Below are 18,046 nucleotides of genomic sequence, written 5' to 3'. Positions count from 1 at the left end.
AACTGGAATTGTGACAAACACGAGAACACTGCTTGTGGCTGTTTTCCACTTCTAAGTTTAGAAATGACTTCAGAGCTTTAATGAGAGAGGGTTTTTGCATTGAGGATGGAAAGATTTTTACATTCCCGCATGTTGAGGGGGAGCCCTTGGCCAGCAAGTGTTGCCCATATTTATAGACTGTGTTTCCTGAAAGTGTTGACCAAGTCAACCTTTCGTGAACACACTGTTTGTGGAAGTGGGAAGGGGGAACAGTGAATATCTTTCAGGACATTGAGGAGGCTCCAGTGTTGCTCTCCACTTAGTACAGATGTTCACATTTCCTTTGAGCTCATTTACTGTGCCCAAAAGCATCAGCTGAAAGGGGAGAAGCTCTGTGCCTCATCTCATGTTCTGAAGTACTGTGACATGCAGATGCACAGTGTGTGTGTGTGTGTGTGTGTGTGTGTGTGTTCTCCCGAAACTCCAGGTTCTTGTGATGGTGTCCAGCAGGGTCTCTACAATACATTCATCTTTATTTCTAAGGGCATCATATATTTGTGGAGGCTGCCAAGGTAATAAACATAGCTGCTTTGTAGAGAGAAGGTACACTGGAGCCATTAAAATCTGGTTTCAGTTTTTCAGCAACAACAAGGGCTGATGGTGGGGAACCGTCCTGTAAGAATTGCTAGAACCTTTTCCATGATGGGTCTGTGTGGTTTTGTGGGCACAGCTGCCCAGAGAAGCTGTGGTGCCCCATCCCTGGAGGCTCAAGCCCAGGTTGGATGGCGCCCTGGCAGCCTGAGCTGGTGGGGGGCAGCCCTGCCCACAGCAGGGGTTTGGAGCTGAGTGGGCCCATCCAACCCACACCATTCTATGACACCAAGTTGCTAAAATCTAAAAACAGCCACAGACCCTAGGTGTTTTCTGCTGTGCTGACACGTGGACTTCAGTAGATGCCCTGTTCCTGTAGACTGTCCCTTCTTTTCTTAACCTATTTCTTTGTGAAAAGAGGAGTGAAAGGCAGCCTTGAGCTTTGGAGCAGCTTGTTTTCCTGCTCTAGACCATACCCCACTTCTTCCCCAAAACTGCTGGACAGCATTTGGAGAGAAGCAGTGACCCTACTAAATATTATATCTGCTACAGCTTTATGTTTCAGCTTAGCATAATTTGGGTGTAATTACCCAAATTCCCAAATGAAATGGGAATTGCAGAAGTGGGGAGAGGGAGTGTATCCATCAGCAGCAGACATTGAGGCTCATCCTTGCTCCAGACCCTAGGTTGCCCCTTGCATTGCTGCCAAGGGAGGAGGTCGCTCACCACACAGTGATGCTGACACTGAGAGCTTTGCTTTCCAAGCAGAGCCTGCATTGGCCATCTGCTTGGGGCTGCAGGATAGGGACAGTTTCTCTTCTCCTTCTTTGTTAACAAGAAAGAGGCCTTTGTATTAGCTCAGCAGTAATTCTGGTTCTCTTCAAAATGCTTTGCCTCTGTTATTGTCACCATTTCATTAGCATTTATTTGGCTGTAGCTGGCACGTCGCATCAGGGGGCTGTGGGACAGGAGGAGTGCATGGGGCTGAGGGAGGCATGCGGGGCTTGCCTTGTCTTTTACTCTGGATGAGTTGCATGAGTAACAACAGTACATTCTTGTTTTCTCTCCCTCTCTTATTTTTATCATATTGTAACTTCGTGATGTTGGATGCAGTGATTGGAAAATACAGTCAACTTCCAGACTCAGGTACGGTTTACATACATGTCTGCAATGTTCAGGAAGCACAGAGCCCTGGTGTGCAAAGCACTGCGCTCACACCTCTGTCTGCCAGCAGGATTTGTCTTCTCCTACAGACTTGGTGTGCATGGCAGAAAGGGCTTAGCCCTCAGCTGGCTGTGGGAATCATTCAGTACACTGCAGAAGTTGTGACCTAAGGACTTTTTGCTCTCCCAAGAGCTGATATTTTCTGCAAGAACGTAAGTGGGTGGTCATCTATTGGATCCAACACAAGTGAGGTCACGCTGAGTTGGAACAGTCTGCAGACCCATCACTCGCAGGGCATTGGCAGGTGTAATGGAAGTGGGAGCACTTCTGTTTTCCTCCCCTGCTGTCCCACGAGCCTCTCCAGCACCCAGGGCTTTGAGCTGTAGGTGCTGCAACCTGATGAACACCGCCTGCATCTGCCTGTCTGTCAGATTTGGGAGGGCAGTGTCTGGTGCCTAAAAGGCTGCCCAAATAGGTGGTGCTTTTTTTATTCTTCTGCTTTTTTGTGGTGGCTGAGCACAAACAATGTAGAGATCACTGCCATTTTTGGCATGACGTTACAATGTTTTTTCATCCGTGTTTATGTCTTGGATGCTTGGGTAAGGATTTTATAAATACCTGTTTTAAATTAGCTTTACAGAAATGACTCAAATCCTTATTTAGGGAGAATGAGTAACGTAGACCTGTTTTCTTGTTTTCCTACTTGGAGATTTGGCCTCATTCTCTCTTTTCATGCACATCCTTGTCTTGACAGGTATGAGTGACAGTGTCAAAGACAAGTTCTCCACCGCATTTTCCATTGTGGGGATGTTTTCTTCGCATGCTGTTGGAAGTCTCAGCGTATTCTTCTGTGCTGAAATCACACCCACAGTAATAAGGTGAGACACCAGGGCCCCTCACCTTAATGGGCAGGGAAAAAACTAAACTCATTTTCTTGATAACTGGCTGTGTAAGTTAACGTATAGTACGGGCTGGGGGGGAAATCTCCCATGATTGGAGACCACACAGTAATTTCCGAGCTGCTTTTTAATCGCTGCAGTCTGTCTGTCTAAGTAAATGCCTGTCTGAGGACAGAGTGGCTTTGTTTCAGATGGCTCCACCTCATACCCCATCGTGGTGATTTTCAGCAGGCTAGTCATCACGTGAACTGCATTTGTTCACAGCACGGTATGGTCTAAATTACTTAACTGAAGCGGATTCTGTAGTTTCGCACCATTTTGTTACTCTGCTTACCCTGCTGGATTTGTGCAAGTGGTAACTGTGTGAGCCCACAGCTGGGTATAAGATAGATTTACACAGGTGTGCAGAGAAGGATAGCTTCAATCAGTTCCCTGCTTCCATAGGGTGAGTTAATCCTGCTATAGGAGTGGTTCAGTGGAGAGGAGATGCTGCAGTATGCAGTGTTCAGTGCTGCAGGAGTACACAGGTGCTCTGAGGATCTGCAGCCTTGCCTACAGTACCACTCTGTTTAGCCTTTACTGCAGAATCATACTCCACCTCTTTGCCATTTTTCTCTTTGCCTGGAAGTCTATCTTAGCCAAGGCTCAGTGTTTCTCTGAAGGAGAGTGCTGTCATGCTGGGCGGTAGTAGAACTCAGGCAGATGATCTCTGGAGAGCCTTGTGTCAATTGACTGTATCTGTGGCTCATGTACCATTTTATTTATTCAGTGTTATCTTTCCCGGCACGAAGTTTGTGCTTGTGTGTTCTGGGTAATGCTTTCAGCAGTGCCACGGCGATTCAGGAGGCCGCTCTGATTCCCATTGAATTTCGTAGGAATGTAGGTCATACGAGTGGGAGGGAGAGGGAAGCGGGGAGGAGGAGGTTCTGAGCTTCCCTCTTCCCCTCCAATTACTCGTTTTTCAATAACTTTGTAAAAGCATTATAACAGAACTGTCAGATTTACCAGTCCCTTCAGTCCACAGCCTGCTCTTCTAAGCTCTGTGACTTTGTGAATGTATTTTACAGATAGTATTATTCCCACAGGGAAGGGCAGTGTGAGAGGAGATTGCACAGCGGCCCAAAACACTAGCAGCTATATATTTATGTGCCTGTCAATGGTCTCTTTATGGCTCTTTAATTTCTCCTCATCTCTGTTTGAAAGGCATGCAGATAAGGAATTGGCCGAGTCCTCTAGAACGGAATCTGCCAAGTGGGATCAGATATGCAGTGTGAACCTAGCAACCTTTTCCTTAAATTGCTCATGTTGTAACAGAGAGGGGGACAAATTCCTGTCTGGGAACCAAAGTTCTGCTTGCCCTGGCTCTGCTGGGTGACACCAGGCAAGTGACAATAGCTGGATGTGCCTCAGGGTCCCTGTTTATAAATAGGGATGATGATACTCTGCAACTCTTTGCAGTCCTACCATTGCAAACCTGTTGCTGACATCTGGTTGGGGCTGTAATTATGCTGTGGCTCTCAGGGCAGTCTGTAAACATGTCTTGGGTGGAAGTAGAGTTAAGCCGTGTATCACACTGTGGTGGGCTCTGGACTCATTGCCTCTTTTCCAGAATACCACTGGTATTCTGATGTCCCTTAGTGTTTCAGAGCATCATACTGTGTGTTTTATTGAATCTTGAGGAGCCTTATGGAAAAGAGAAGTAGTGAGAGGCTGGGGCTGTCTCTGAGGTTTCTATGGTCAAAGGGTTTATTTGTAACAGGGACTTCCAGCTACTGATTCTGAGCATCAGATAACACTGGTAGTCCATCTCCAGTAATCCTGATGAGATTACCACCATGGATTTCACAGCTCCTCAGCATGAATGGGCTGAGGAAAGTGTGGTGTCGTCCCCCTGTCCTCTGTGTCGCTGAGGAGTGGAGAAGAGGCCTGGACCAGGAGTTCTCTTGGTGTCCTGCTTTTGCCTCCACCCCAGGCACAGAAATGAAGCATGGGCAGTGATGGCTGTGTTAGGAGCTTTATCCAGCAACAGATGTCTAAAGCTGAGTTTCCAGCAGGGTATGGTGCTTTTTACTGGGATCTGGACCCCAGGCTGGTCTTTTCAAAGGTGTTTAAACTCCAGCCTGAAGCTGAGCCTCCAGTAGGCTGTTCATGTAAGAAGAAGGCTGGGAAAAGCTACAGGAGTTTTCAGGGGCTGACTTTAGAAGCAGCTGAGCAAACAGGATAAAGTCCTAATAAGCAGTTGGTTCTGAGGACAGATGGCCCACTCAAAATAGGATGATGGTGCTCTGTGCAAAGCTGAGAAGGGTGAGTCCTTCCACTTAGGCTCAGCCGGGCTCTGGCCAAGAGCACAGGGAAGGATGTTGTGCTGCATTCCGATGGACGCTGCCTGCACAGGGCAGCCGTTTGGTACACAGGCCCTGTCAGGACAGAGCAGGGCTGCCAGGCCACCTGCTAACTGCTGTGCAGCAGCATGAGCTCTGTCTGCTCCCTAGTGGTGGCACTGCTTCCCTGTTCTCAGAGCATGCTGCTTTCTTTTTTTTTTTTCTTCCCATTTTCATGTTTGCAATACAGTCAGACATGAAAAAACCAAGCACTCACCAACATCTATTTTCAGTCGTTCTCCTGCCAGTTTCTGAGGGCAGGGTAAAGTAATGCTTGTTCTAATTACTGCCGTGATGTGGAAAAACTGTATTTTTTTCCCCTTCCAAACGTGAAGCTGCTTGCCTTGTAGTGACAGAGCTGCCTTTGTTGCCTTTTCCCGCTTCCTTTCAGCCTCTCCGATGTCCTTCTGCAGCTGCTTTGAAGGATCACCTCAGGTCCCCTTGCTCACTGAGATGCAGTGTAGCTGTAGCAAGTGCTGATGTGAGCGAGCCAACTTGGAGAGCAGCTCACCATGTGTTCAGGAGGGAAGTTGTGCAGAGCACCCATGTGAGCCTGTTAATGAAGCTGCAGGAAGGCTGCTTGCACAAGGGGTGCATTCAGCGAGGTTTCTAAATTGCCATTGGAAAGCTGGCAAGGTTTTAATTAGGGCCTTTGCAGTATTTGGGGAAAATTCACTCTTGTCTATGAAAAGAGCTTCACCAAGTCTGGAGAAATAGAAGGTACGTACAGGAATTTGTGTCCTAAGGAGCGTTTTTTGAAACCCGCACATCTCTGCCACCGGGCCTGACCTCCCTGTGCAGGAGAGGGCGCCTTGGGAAGGGCATGCTGCAGCTCTGTAGGATGCAGCTAAGGGGACAGCCGTGGGTGACAGCCCAGAGATCTCGGTGTTCCTGCCACAGAAACAGGTCTGCACGTGTCTGCGGTGTCACCAGGCGGGATGGGGCAGCTCCGACCACCTGGCTGGGTGTGCACAGGGCTTGGAGAGGCTTCAGGGAAGGTAAGGTGTTGCTAGAGGGGCTGCTTGCATAACCCAGAGCCAAAATGGCACGGAATGCAGCCAGTGCAAACATTTCCATTCTTGTGATGGGGTGACGGAAGAGGCTGGTTTCACACTTCACGGTTCTTTTTGAGCTTTAACGCCTTTTCCCTCTTTTTTGGTGCTTGCGTGCATGAGCTAGTACTCTGGCACGTTGCTTTAATAAATAAGCATTTGTGCCATAAAGAATATTCTGTGAAGTTCCGTATTTATAATTTAAGCATTTACCTGTATTCACCTTTTTGTCACTCCTTGATGCACAGCACATGAATACACAAGGAAAGCAAGAGTGAGGTGAGGCACCTGCCTCATGGCGAGTCAGGAAGAGGTCTCAGAAATGAATCCCTGAACTCTTGACTTATTCTCCTATTTCAACCACTTGCTGTGTTATCTTTTTTTTTCCTGAAAATGATTCATGTTGGTACAACACCAGTGCATGTAGAGGTTCCAGCCCCAACACATTTTATAGGAAAAATATTTCAGCACTCAGTGCTTGGTACAACAGAGTGAGGCAATGGTCTGTGAAGCCTCATCTCCTGCCTCCGCTGGCCATTGCTGCCAGATACTTTGGGGACAGCCAAAATAGGCTTCTGTGCCTACCACTTCTTGTGTGTTTTGTCTAAGCAGGATGCTAAGCAAAATCTGGTTTGTCCTTATTAAATACGAGAGCACTTGGAATGTTTTAGAGGGCTGGCCACATACTCGCACAATACAGCTGCTCTTCTGCTTATGTAGGTGCAGTTATGTGGGTGTGAAAAGATGCTTGGGTAAGTATGATTATTCCCCCCCTCATAGCAGCAGATAGGCAGTAATTATCTACAACAGCAAAGCAACACAGCTTTATTTTGTTTTATTTTTGCACAGCACAAAAGCTGTGAGCAAACAGCCCTGCCTCAGAGATTTCAGAGTCCGTGTGCCCAAGTTGCTTGCCCAGTAAGACAGCCTGGGGCCAAGGGTCGTTGAAGTGCTTTTCCAGCACAGACGTGTGGGGCTGTGCTCTCACCTCTGCTGTGTTCACAGGGGCGGAGGGCTGGGGCTGGTCCTGGCCAGTGCGGGTTTTGGCCGCCTGACCGCCCCCATCATGGAGCTGCACAACCAGAAAGGCTACTTCCTGCACCACGTCATCTTTGCCTGCTGTACGCTCATCTGCATCATCTGCATCCTGCTGCTGCCGGAGAGCAAGAATCAGAACCTGCCTGAGAACATCCCAGATGGGGAGCACTACACCAGGCAGCCCCTCCTGCCTCACAAGAAGGGCGAGCAGCCCCTGCTCCTGACAAACTCTGAACTCAAGGACTACTCGGGCCTTCACGACTCAGCAACTGTGAGCGATGGCATCTCTGAGAACACCACTGCCAACGGGATGAAGTCTATGTAACTGGGTGGATTTTCTCCTTTTCTTTGTTTGTTTGTTTGTTTCTTTGGTGTTTGTTTTGTCTTTTTTTTTTTTTTCCCCTTCTCCCCTTCCTTTTGTATTTTATTTGATGCTGTTGTGCAGGAGGAACAGCACTTTGGGCAAAGGTGTTTTGCACAGGTTTTACAAACCAGTGATGGAGCAGATGCAGACTTGGGGGAATTCAACTCTGTTGCTGAAGCAACTTGTAGGAATCAGCTGTTGTGCAGATCGCTCTTGAAAAAATTATGGGGGAAAATACTCATCTGAGAAAAGACCTGGCTGGAGGTAGCCCTTCAGAACTCTTTTTTCCTGCCATTAAATATGTATATTTATTTTGATTTATTCTCAAGAAGCACTTTATTTCCTTTTCCTTTCATAGATCACAAAAATGAAGCCATCTTATTGTAAGAGGTGCAGCCATTCCAAGAAAGAAACCATGGGGGGGGAGGTTGTTTTTTGTTTTGTTTTTGTGTTCCTTTAAAGGAAGGAGGTATCCCTGCAAAGTTGAATCGACTGAAACTTTGACTTGTGCAACATTCTTCTGCCTGTGTAGAAAGGCAAAGTGCCCAGGTTGCCTGCTGTGTTTGTATACACCAAAAAAAAAAAAAAAAAGAAGAAACAAAGCAAAACCTGTTGTGACTCAAATTCTGACTGCATTTTAGGCAGCTTGTAGGTTTTTTTATAGCCCATGTGCATTTAAAAGTTACTTTCTAAATTAGTATGGGTTGTTTTTTTTCACCAAATGCATTGAAGAAAATCCTACCCAAACAGGCTGATTTTTCAGTAAGAATCAGCTTTACACATTTTAAGTCTGTTAGCCTATTTTAGACTGTTCCTGCTGGTGTTTAATACTAATGTACATGTAAATGATTTGACCAATGATGCAAAAATTAGTTTTGCCAAGAATGGCTTTAATTACTGGGAGGTCCTGAATCTACAACTGACTGCTCCAGAAGAGCACAGACCAGCAGGAACAAAAAGCAAGGAGTGTTGGCTACAGTCTGTACTTTTATTTCCCAGGGCTGTGTGGCTGCCATTGCCGCTCCTGGGAAATGAGCGTTCTGGCATTGCCCTGCCTGTGTTTAGAACCAGAGGTTTTGTTACCAATTTAAGGGACAGAGTGTTTAAGTGACTATCAAAAAGGAAAGAATGGATAGCCTGTGAATGATTTAATGTCTGTTGGCCATCTTGGGAGTTCTTGAAATGTTTAGTGGTTCTGATCCATGAATACATGGTGAACCCACCTGTACTTCCCCCCCTTTCCCAACTGCTTTTGTAGGATTTTCTTCCAGGAAAAAAAGGAAAAAAAAAAAAAAAAAAGAAAAAAAAGAATTGGGTCAATCCCACTCTGCTACACTAAAGAAAGTGAACATCCGAATTGTCACGTACTGTATGGATAGCACATCCATCACGGCCACTTGATGTCCTTCCTCTGGACTCCAAACCAACTCCTTGCGTTGGCCATCGGCTTTTGATTCTTGCTGTGTGATGACTGTGAGGATCCAGTTCAATGCAAGGACACTGTAAACAAACAGCTTTCTTGCATTGTCATTAACCTCTCTCCTCTCCCTCCCTCTTTTCCACTCAGGCCATCCATTTGTGATTGCACAGTAGTGCAGATGTTTGAACAAACAGAGCAGCAGGATGTTGATGTTGTATTGCGTGTCCATATGATTGCCACTTTGTTTGATGTACATCTTGCGTTTGCAAGCACGGAAAGCGCTTGTTTGCGCTTTCCTCCTCTACCTGCCCTCCCCCTTCCTCCTTTGCTGTATATATATTGTCTACTAACTACTGAACCTAACAATTTCCATCCCCCACTAGGCTGCTGATGTCCTCTTCCAGTCCCCAGTAAATCAGAGAGGTGCTGCCACAGCAGGCACTGAGGTGCACAGCACAGCTCAGATAACTGCCGAGCAGGAGGACAGGCAGACCTGCAGAAGCGACAGAGTTTGTCGTGTTCAGAATAGCAATGTTGTCCTAAAGCTACTAATTTTTGTACAGAGGATGTGGACATTTGGGTTCTTCCTGAGCCCGGTACAAAACACTGGACCAGTTGATGCTGATTTTGCCCAAAATTACACTACTGTTTTTTCATCTTTGCTAGACTTGCTGTGACGGCAAGAGCCTGATCTTCCTTACACCAAAGTTTTATTGCCCAGCTTGAGAGTGGCCGTTTCCCTCTTTCTGTTCTGTGCTGACTTCCACGATCTGTGCTCACCTAAGGAAAACCCAAGGCCTTTCAAGTCCGCACAGTATCCACGTGCCAAATTTGTGCAATACCTCTCACCTTCAGCATAAGAATTCTGTGGCAAGCCACACGCACTGGGGGGAAGAAGTGGGTTCACAAGGGAAATTGAGGAGGCAGAACAAGTTTGAAGGGAATAGCAAAGGTCTCTGTGTGTGCACTCAAGCTGCGGTACGGCTCTTGGAGCCCCTTCCCACAGCTGGCTGCTTCCAGCACCGTCAGCGGTCCCAGTGTGCTCACTGCTGGTGTCCACAGCGCTTTATCGTTTCCTATCGTGGTGTTTGCTCTCTGAGGACAGGCAGGCCCAGGGAAGAGAATGCTCGTTTAAACATATCAACGTTTATGTAATGAACACAAGGTGACAGGAATATTTGGCGCTTTTTGTTGTCGTTAGTTCTTTAAAAAGTGATGTGAATTACTGCAGGCTTTTTTTGTTTGCCTGTAAACAGATACTCGGTACTGATCTAAAACGTGGGGAGTCCCAGCTTCTCAGGCCAGTTTGGCCCTCCGCCTCCGTCACGATAATAGAACACAAGATCAGTAGCTCATTTTGCACCTTCTCCTGAAAGGATGAACAGTTCTGTGTGCTTTCTTCTGTTTTTGTTTCCTTCTCCCCACACTCGTAGCTGGAAAGCTTTTAAGCTTCTCTGGTGTGGGAGAGCTCGGCAGAGCAGTGGCCACAGGCAGACACTCGGTGCCTTGTCGCTCAGCTGTGGGCTCCTCCTCCTGCTCTGCAGCCACGGCCAGGAGCTGCTCTTCTGCAACGGCCGTTTCTGGCCACCACAGTGCAGGAAGCGCTCCGAGTTGTCCTGTCCTGTCCTGTCCACGTCAGCCCTTTTCTGCGAGCCTTCAGTAACCCCTAAGCCCATCCATGGATTTTTTTCTTCTGGCTTACCATTCAAGGGCTTTCTTCCTTCTTTCCCGTTTTAAAGAAAAACGTGAAAGTGGCATTATGCTTCATCTTTGTTGTCTTCCCTTTTAAGGTTTCCGTAATGCTTGTGTCTGACACACTACAGACAGATACAGACAGCATGGAGAAAGCTGTCATCTGTTTGGAGGTGTTTTCTGGCACCTGTGAGCGGGTTCTGTCTGATTTACCTTGCAATTTCGGTGAGCACGCTTGTTGTATGGTTGTTGGTTTTGTTTTGTTTTGCTTTAATGGAAGTATTTTGCTTAACTGTTGCCACTTCCTGGAGCCAAACACTAAAGGTCACCAAATTGGAAGCAGAAGTGCCATTAAATGAACTCTGTGAATGTCAAGTCAAGTTGCGCCTGTAGCTGGCACATAAGACAACACTATTAAGTGTGGGATCATCTCCCCCACTGTAACTTTTTTTAAGACAAATGACAAACCTCATTTTAAATGTATTGTGTAAAATGTTTTGGGAAAGGAGTAACAGTGTGTCATGTGTGTGGGTGAGACTTCCCTCCCCATCGCGGTTTCTGATGAAATTTTAAAGAATCGTGTTACTGTATGTTTTGATCATGAATAGTCTGGTGGTGCTTCCTCATAGCACAAGCTTAAATCGAGTACTGAAAACAGTCTTACAAGCTAAGTGTCTGCATGATGTTACATCCGTTGTACCTACTGAGAAACTTTGTATGTAAATGTACAGAATAAAAAGATGTTGTCCCATCGGTTTGCCTTCCGTGGTCTGTCTCCCTCACCGTGGCTTTTGATCCTCCACAAACAGAATGAACCGATTTTAATTCAGGCTAATTAAATCCACACGTTGATTTGCAACTAATTATCCTTTGCATTCAGTCACTGAAGAACAGCTGACTGCTTCCCAGGCTGTATAAATTAAAATCACTTCCAACAGCTGCTTTTGCTGCCGTGATCCTGAACTGCAGCCAAGCATTGGTGGCTGTGCCTACCAGGTAAGAACGGGCCCAGTGCTGCCACATGGATCGTGCAGTGCTGATAGCAGGTCTGCAGCCATGGACGTTCCAGCTTCTTCAGACAACTGGAGGCTGACTGTAATGCAACAGCACTCACCAATCTTCGGTGAACCTGGAGTTTTCAATTGCATCAGAAGTTTGAGTCAGGGCTCAACTTGCAGTAAAAAAGAAAAATACTCCATTTGCTCATCAGGTTGCTGTGCTCAGTGTTCCTAAAATAGCTGTGAAGAGTAGGTACTGCTCAACAGCACAGCATGTATTGACAGCTACAAACAGTCGTTACACCAGTGGCTCTGTGGTGTGTTTGGGGGTTTGGGGTTTTTTTCACACAGTTAATTTTAATCTGCCCCTTTTGTTGAACAAAATAGCAGGGGGATTTGCGTTTGAAAGGATATCCTAGCAAGAAGCAAGTCTAGAGCTGTAGCAACAGAATGCCTAGCAGTGGTGGGGGTATTGACTGCTCTGATTTTTCCAATGAGTATGTTCAATTTGTACACATGATGTTCTCCTAGCAGCTGGCAGACTTACCCACTGCTCCAGAAGTCAAGCTGTGCTTTTTCCCTCTACATCGCTGTCAGGGCTTACAGAAAACCCTTTGTGAAAGCCTCCCAGCGTCCAGAAGATGGAAGGAAATTCAGTGTTTAGTGCTAGTACAGCAGCAACTAAGGTGACAGAGCAAGGTAATGTTTGTTGTATTTTACAGCTGTTGAATATAAAAAACAAGTGGTTTCATTCTAATAGTCCCCATTTCAGCTATTACCATCATTTTCCCCTGAAACAAGAGACAGTGCTCTCTGGTACCCTCACAGGTGTTCATACAAACAACTAAAAGCTGCTCTGCCACATTCAAGTTGCTTCAACTTGGCACTGCTTTCCCAGCAGAGGAAGCAGGCCAGACGTTGTACGTGCTTCTGCAGCAATGTCCTTACAGGGCAGCACCTTTCTACTCGACCAACCTGTCCCCAGCTTGGCAGGGTAGCAAATCTGAGGTAAAAAAGCTCCAGGTCCAACTGTATTTAGGTCAGCTACATTTAATAACAAATGCAAATTCAACCAATGCAATACAAAACAAGCACACCGCTTAATGGCAGTGTGAAAACTGCACTCAGTTCTTCTGAAACAAAAACTTCCAGTTAGTTTACAATGATGCAAAGTCAAAACTTCTCAGGAAAAGCCATCATTTCTTCCTTGATCCTGTTTTCTATCAGTAAGGTGAAACTGCTGTCTGTGTTTGGCAGATTGTAGCTGACAAATACCTGTTTTTTGGTCTTCTTGGCTAAAACACAGAACAAAATATTCAGGCATAGTTTACTCCGTTACAAAAGCCATGGAGATACTCAAGCATTCATTCTAAAAAACGATCATGAAGAGGCCCACCAGACCATTCTCTAATTCCTGCATGCCAGGGCCCAGTTGTAAAGCACCCAGCACATGGGCAAAGCTCTGCACATTGCTAGAGTGGGCAATGTAATCCCACCTGGTGACTGAGTTTTTGGAGTGATGAAAAAGCCACCAGTCGCTGCAAAACCTCCCCATGCTTTCTGTGCATTTTGGACACTTCTTAAATATAGGATAGTGGAAGGGAAACAACGGACCAAGCTGAAACTGCATCACTGGCACTTGGTTCATGAAAAACACAGAGGGAGAGTCAACAAGAAACTTATCAGACCACAATTAGCAAAGTTCTTTTTTTTTCATTATCAACATCCCAAAAAGGCTCCCAAAGCTGTGCATTGTGTTTGTCAAAGCCTGCTCTCAGTGGCTGTGTTTCCTCTACTCTTCACTCCATGAACATCAGAATTTCTGGGCTACTGCACTGGTAACTACCTGGAGAGAGGTGCTATAAAATTAAGAGCTGTCATCCATCACAGAACTAATTAACAGTGACAAAACCAATGCCCACTGGGGCAGGAAAACTTAATTATCAGAGTAGAACAGATAATACAAAGAAGCATTTTATAAATAAAATGGAATTCTACTTAGATATTACCTTTGTGATATCGCTGTTTTGTAACTCCCTTAATAGATGGCTAAAGCTCAACTATTGAAGCACCATAGGGAAAAACAGACACTGGGTTTAAAATAGTTGCATGAAATAAAAGACAAAAGTGGTATTTAGGTCACACCACATTCATGACAGGAGTAAGCTGGGAGCTGCCCGTCCCAAGGAGAAATCAAGAGTGTTCCACTCAATATTCAAAAACATCATCTGAAACCTAAAAACTGAAAATAAGGACACCAGAAGGTGTAATATCTCAGTCCTTCTTCAGTTGGAAAATTAATTTCAGAAAGCCAATATATGTTTATAATCATATTTTAACACACACACACACACATATATATATAATGTAGCTTAACTACTCCTTTGAGCCATTTTCTTTCTGCAAATCTGTTTATTGCCATTTTCCATTCTACCAGCTCACCCACTCAGCATGGAGAGGCTACACATACACAAAGATTTCCCTAGAAGGGGGCTTCTCCAGCTCACAGGGAACATCTTCTAGGATACAGGTTTCTCAACAGGTTACATGCATCTCGTGTTACAGAGTGGAGGCAGGGCATGGAGGTAGGCTGTGGGAAGCAGTCTGTGCACCCAGCACAGATAGAAATAGGTATGTAGGAATGGGAATGCTGCAAATGTTCTCTCAGTGGAGGGAAAAAAATAAGGGAAAAGACAGAGCCAGAACATGAAATGCAGCTATTTGGGCTAGGAAGTCGATCAGACATAAAGAAAACAGTGGGACGATGTGCACACACTGACTATGGCAACACCAAAACTCCTGCCCCAGAACAGGGAACCTGGCACTGCAGGAACAAAGCACAGCGGATGGAACACAACTGGGAAGCAGAAGAAATAATACTATTTGCCTCCAGGTGGCATCGTGCGCTACTTAAACGAGTGCCTGCCAACAGTAGAATGGAAATGGCACATAAACGTGGTGACAGCACAGAGAAAAAGAAGTTACTGCCTGCCTGAAGTGTTCCGAGGTGACAGGATGGGTAAGAAGGCTGCCTCAGCTACGGGGCAGGCTGGGATCAAACAGCCATCTCTGTTATTGCAGAAGCTGAGGGAGTACAGAGGATTTATTTCCCTGGAGGAAAGCTCAATGCCAGCCAAAGCGATGCTTGGCATTTCTGCTCAGGGCAGAGCTCACATCTCCTTTAGCCATTCTGATCAGCAAGCACATGATTAGTCAAAGCCAGAAGTGTGTCACTGACTTTCTCTTTCCAACCCAAAGTGAAAAAGGTCGCCAGGTCTTCCTCAGTAGGGTGTTCCTTGGGCTGGAAACTACAAGTGAGAAGACAATTTATTAAGAACATAGTTGAGGGCTACCAGGGGGGAAAACTGCAGCTGTGAGCTGAGCCAGACAGGAACACTGACCAAAAGACCAGCTGGGCATGGGAAGCTTAAAATAAAATAATGACAGGTACTGTAGGCACACAAAGAGAAGGAAGGGATGAAGGTGTGTTATGCTGTGAGGAACAAGAATAACTGATATCGCGGCAGCAAGCTCTTGGTAACAAAGATAAGGACAATGCACTAACTACACATAAAGAAATCATGTTATACAGCACCCCATAGAATTACTAGTGACGGTGGAGATGCCTAAACCTGGTAAGAGAAAGAGCTGCCATCAGGGGAGGCTACAGCAGTAACTGGTAAAAGACAAGTTATAATGATGAGGAAAGGACACCAGCGATGGTTGTCCAAGACTAGCCCTGTCGAACAACCCTTTTTTATATAGGTGTTGGGCCACAAAGAAGTAGGGGCAGGCTCATGGACCTGCCTGGTGCTACAAACTCTTGACACAGTGCCCGTGATCAAGATCCAGCTTGTGAGGAAGAATTACACAACTTTTTTCAACTGAAATGACAGAAGCAAGTAGAAAGCAAGCAGTGCATCATCCTGCATCCAACACCTAGTATGAAGCACATCAGCAGTTTGCCCGCTGGAACTGTACCAGTCACCAGCCAGTGAGCTCCAATAACCTGCACAAGGCTGCTGTTGAAGCTAAGCAGGTGCTAGGTGAATTGACAGGAGGCTGTTACAGGAGGCATGCTAGGGGATGGAGGCATGCATTTGGGTTACTGCACACACTGACGTTGTGCTATGGGCACACCAGGATGCTCTAACAGAGGCTGGAGACCTTAAGGACATGGTTTAGTGGTCATGGTAGCAACGGGTTGAAGGTTGGACTTGATGATCTTAGAGGTTTTTTCCAACCTCAATGATTCCATGGTTACATGAAGGGGGCAACCCCGGAGGTGTGCCTTATGTGGTGCAGGGGCAGAGCAAGTGCTGGCACCTGTGAGACAGCTTGGGGCTCACCAGGGCAGATTGTGGGCGCTAACCAGTGAGAAATGAGACAGGGTTTGGTGCAATCACCTTCAGCACTGGGTGCAGTTTGGCCACTTACAATACAGTGAGAACATAAAGCTATGAGAGAGTATCCAAAGAAGGGCTATGGAAACAGGAGTGGTCTGCAGGGCAAGGGGTACGAAGGGTAACTGAGGTCCCTGGGTTTGTTCAGCCCAGAGCAGAGGAGCTGAGGAGAGGCCCGATGGCGGCTGCAGCTCCTCACGGGGAGCGGAGGGGCAGCGCTGAGCTCTGCTGTGTGTGGCAGCGACAGGGCCCGAGGGAACGGCATGGAGCTGCGTCAGGGGAGGGCAGCTGGGGTCAGGGAAAGGGTCTGCACCAGAGGGCGGTGGGCATGGAACGGGCTGCACAGGGCAGTGGGCATGGCCCCGAGTGCCGGAGTTTAAGAAGTGTTTGGAGCAGGACTCGATGGCTCCTGTGGGCATCTTCCAACTCGGGATGTCCTGTCTCTCCGCTGTGCTACGGCCGCCCCCCCGAAGCACTGCTTCCCGGCAGGAAGGCGGCCCGCCCCGCCCCACACGAGGCGCCCCCACAGCCCCCAACCCCACCCCAGGGCAACAGCTCTGTCCCGCAGCCCCGCACGTACCCAGGCGCTGGGCCAGGCAGGCGGAGGCGGTGTCGGAGGGGTCCCCAAGCAGCGAGGTGGACACGGGCACGCTGTCCTGCGGGCAAAGCACAGCGTGGGTTGAGCCGCGGATCGGCACCAGGCGGGGCGGGGACACAGACACACACACACATCGATACACACTCACTCGCTCACTCACCCGGGGGCTGCACATAGCCACGGCCAGGCTGGACAGGGCGGGCGCGGCGCCCACCCAGAGGAAGAGCGAGTCCTGCAGCCGCATGGCGTGGAAGTGCACCCGCTGCTCGCCCAATTGCCCGCTGAAATCGTGCAGATCGATGCAGCCCGGCGCTGCACCGCTGCCTGCGGCCTCCATCTGCTCGGCCAGGCCGCGGCGGGACCAGGGGGCGGCACCGCGCGGAGCTCCGCCCAGGCAGCGGCGGGACGGCGCGGGGCGGCCGCCAAAATGGTGGCTTCAGAATGGCGGTTGTGGGGGGTGGGTTTGGCGTCCTCGTTCCTGAAGCGGCACCCGCCAGGCTCGGCGGGTCCGCCTCACTAGAGGTAACGAGGCAGGCGAGTGGCGGAGCTGCGCTGGGAGGGGCTGAGTGCTGTTTGCGGGCTGCGGGTGGGCTCTGAGCTCTTCTCTTTGTGTCGCGCTCATCTTTGTGCTTCTGGTAGCCACGGGTTTGCTCTGCGTTCAGAAAGGAGGAAAAAAAAATAAAGAAAAAGAACAAAGCGGGCGCTGTGTAGCGTTTCTATCAGGAGCTGCACGGGTGGTGGTGGTGGTGAGGTGCCGGTGACAGCACCTGGGGTGGGGGAGGTTTGCCAGGGGGGAAAAGAGCCGTGTGGGGCACAGTTAGGTTGGGCTGCGTTGAGCCTCTGCTGAGCCTTGCTTTCCATCAGCGTAAGGGCAGTGAGGGTGAAAGGCAGGTGTGCTGGCATTCTTTGCGTTGCACCCTTGCAGGCATTTATTCACATAGGTAAATCTTTTTCTGGGTGCCCTGAGCCAGTTTCTCTGCTACATTAGGCCAGAGCCGGCTCTGTGCGGTCCTAGTGGAGGCTCTGATCTAGTGGAGCTTCCGCCCGGCGTGCCTCTCCTGCTGGGTAGGAATTGAGGCAGCAGTCCTCTTGTTTCTCCCTTGGTGTTACAACACCAAGTGTAGGTCTCTTCTGTTGCTCACAAGGCTGCCTCCAGGCTTGTTCCTCCCTCAGCACATTCTGTTCTCCTCCTCAGGAGTCATCTCAAAGGTAAAGAGCACTGGTAGCTTTCCCTGGGATCCTGAGACCTCCAGAACCCTTTAAAGCAAGTCCTTAAAGGGTTTAGAGTGCCCTTAGGGGGCCCTTCTGCATGTATGCAGTTCTACATATATAAGGTCTTTTGTGAAATACAACTGCTGCCTGTAGATCACATTGGGTCTGTGTTCAAGCTCAGAAAAGTATTCACCTGGCGAGTAAATGGAGGGTGAGCATGCTGGTTTGCCACGCAGTTGTGAAGGGTGAGTGGAA

General features: G+C 47.9%; 2 protein-coding genes across 4 annotated transcripts in view; one reads left to right on the top strand and one right to left on the bottom strand.

The window, feature by feature from the left end:
- The window catches only part of SLC22A23 (solute carrier family 22 member 23), a 94,080-nt gene extending 85,897 nt beyond the window's left edge, over positions 1–8,183 (top strand). For both annotated transcript variants that reach the window (XM_048938470.1, XM_048938469.1), the window contains 3 exons: positions 1,684–1,716; positions 2,489–2,612; positions 7,072–8,183. In XM_048938470.1, the coding sequence (XP_048794427.1) occupies positions 1,684–1,716; positions 2,489–2,612; positions 7,072–7,429 (515 nt within the window). In that variant the 3' untranslated portion in view covers positions 7,430–8,183. The remainder of the gene's footprint in view (positions 1–1,683; positions 1,717–2,488; positions 2,613–7,071) is intronic.
- Positions 8,184–8,741: 558 nt separating this feature from the next.
- On the bottom strand, positions 8,742–17,157 carry PSMG4 (proteasome assembly chaperone 4). Of its 2 annotated transcripts, none has more exons than XM_048938493.1 (3): positions 16,740–17,130; positions 16,562–16,637; positions 8,742–12,873 (listed from the first exon to the last, which is right to left on the bottom strand). In XM_048938493.1, the coding sequence occupies exons 1-3, from the start codon at positions 16,914–16,916 to the stop codon at positions 12,752–12,754; spliced, it is 375 nt and encodes a 124-aa protein (XP_048794450.1). In that variant the 5' UTR covers positions 16,917–17,130; the 3' UTR covers positions 8,742–12,751. The 2 variants fall into 2 exon arrangements, with proteins under 2 accessions (XP_048794450.1, XP_048794451.1); XM_048938494.1 differs by having other exon boundaries at positions 12,757–14,886; positions 16,740–17,157.
- Positions 17,158–18,046: the final 889 nt, after the last annotated feature.

The sequence above is a fragment of the Lagopus muta genome, chromosome 3 (genome assembly GCF_023343835.1).
Source record: "Lagopus muta isolate bLagMut1 chromosome 3, bLagMut1 primary, whole genome shotgun sequence".
Lineage (NCBI taxonomy): Eukaryota > Metazoa > Chordata > Aves > Galliformes > Phasianidae > Lagopus > Lagopus muta.
This window is presented reverse-complemented; position numbering and strand designations above follow the sequence as displayed.

Excerpts from the sequence above, each read along its gene's own strand:
- PSMG4 (XM_048938493.1), bottom strand. The coding sequence starts at position 16,916 with ATGGAGGCCGCAGGCAGCGGTGCAGCGCCGGGCTGCATCGATCTGCAC. Across the intron at positions 16,638-16,739 it reads TGGCTATGTGCAGCCCCCGG|GACAGCGTGCCCGTGTCCAC; the intron begins GTGAGTGAGCGA and ends CTTTGCCCGCAG. Across the intron at positions 12,874-16,561 it reads CTGCCTGGCCCAGCGCCTGG|CCAAGAAGACCAAAAAACAG; the intron begins GTACGTGCGGGG and ends TCTGTGTTTTAG.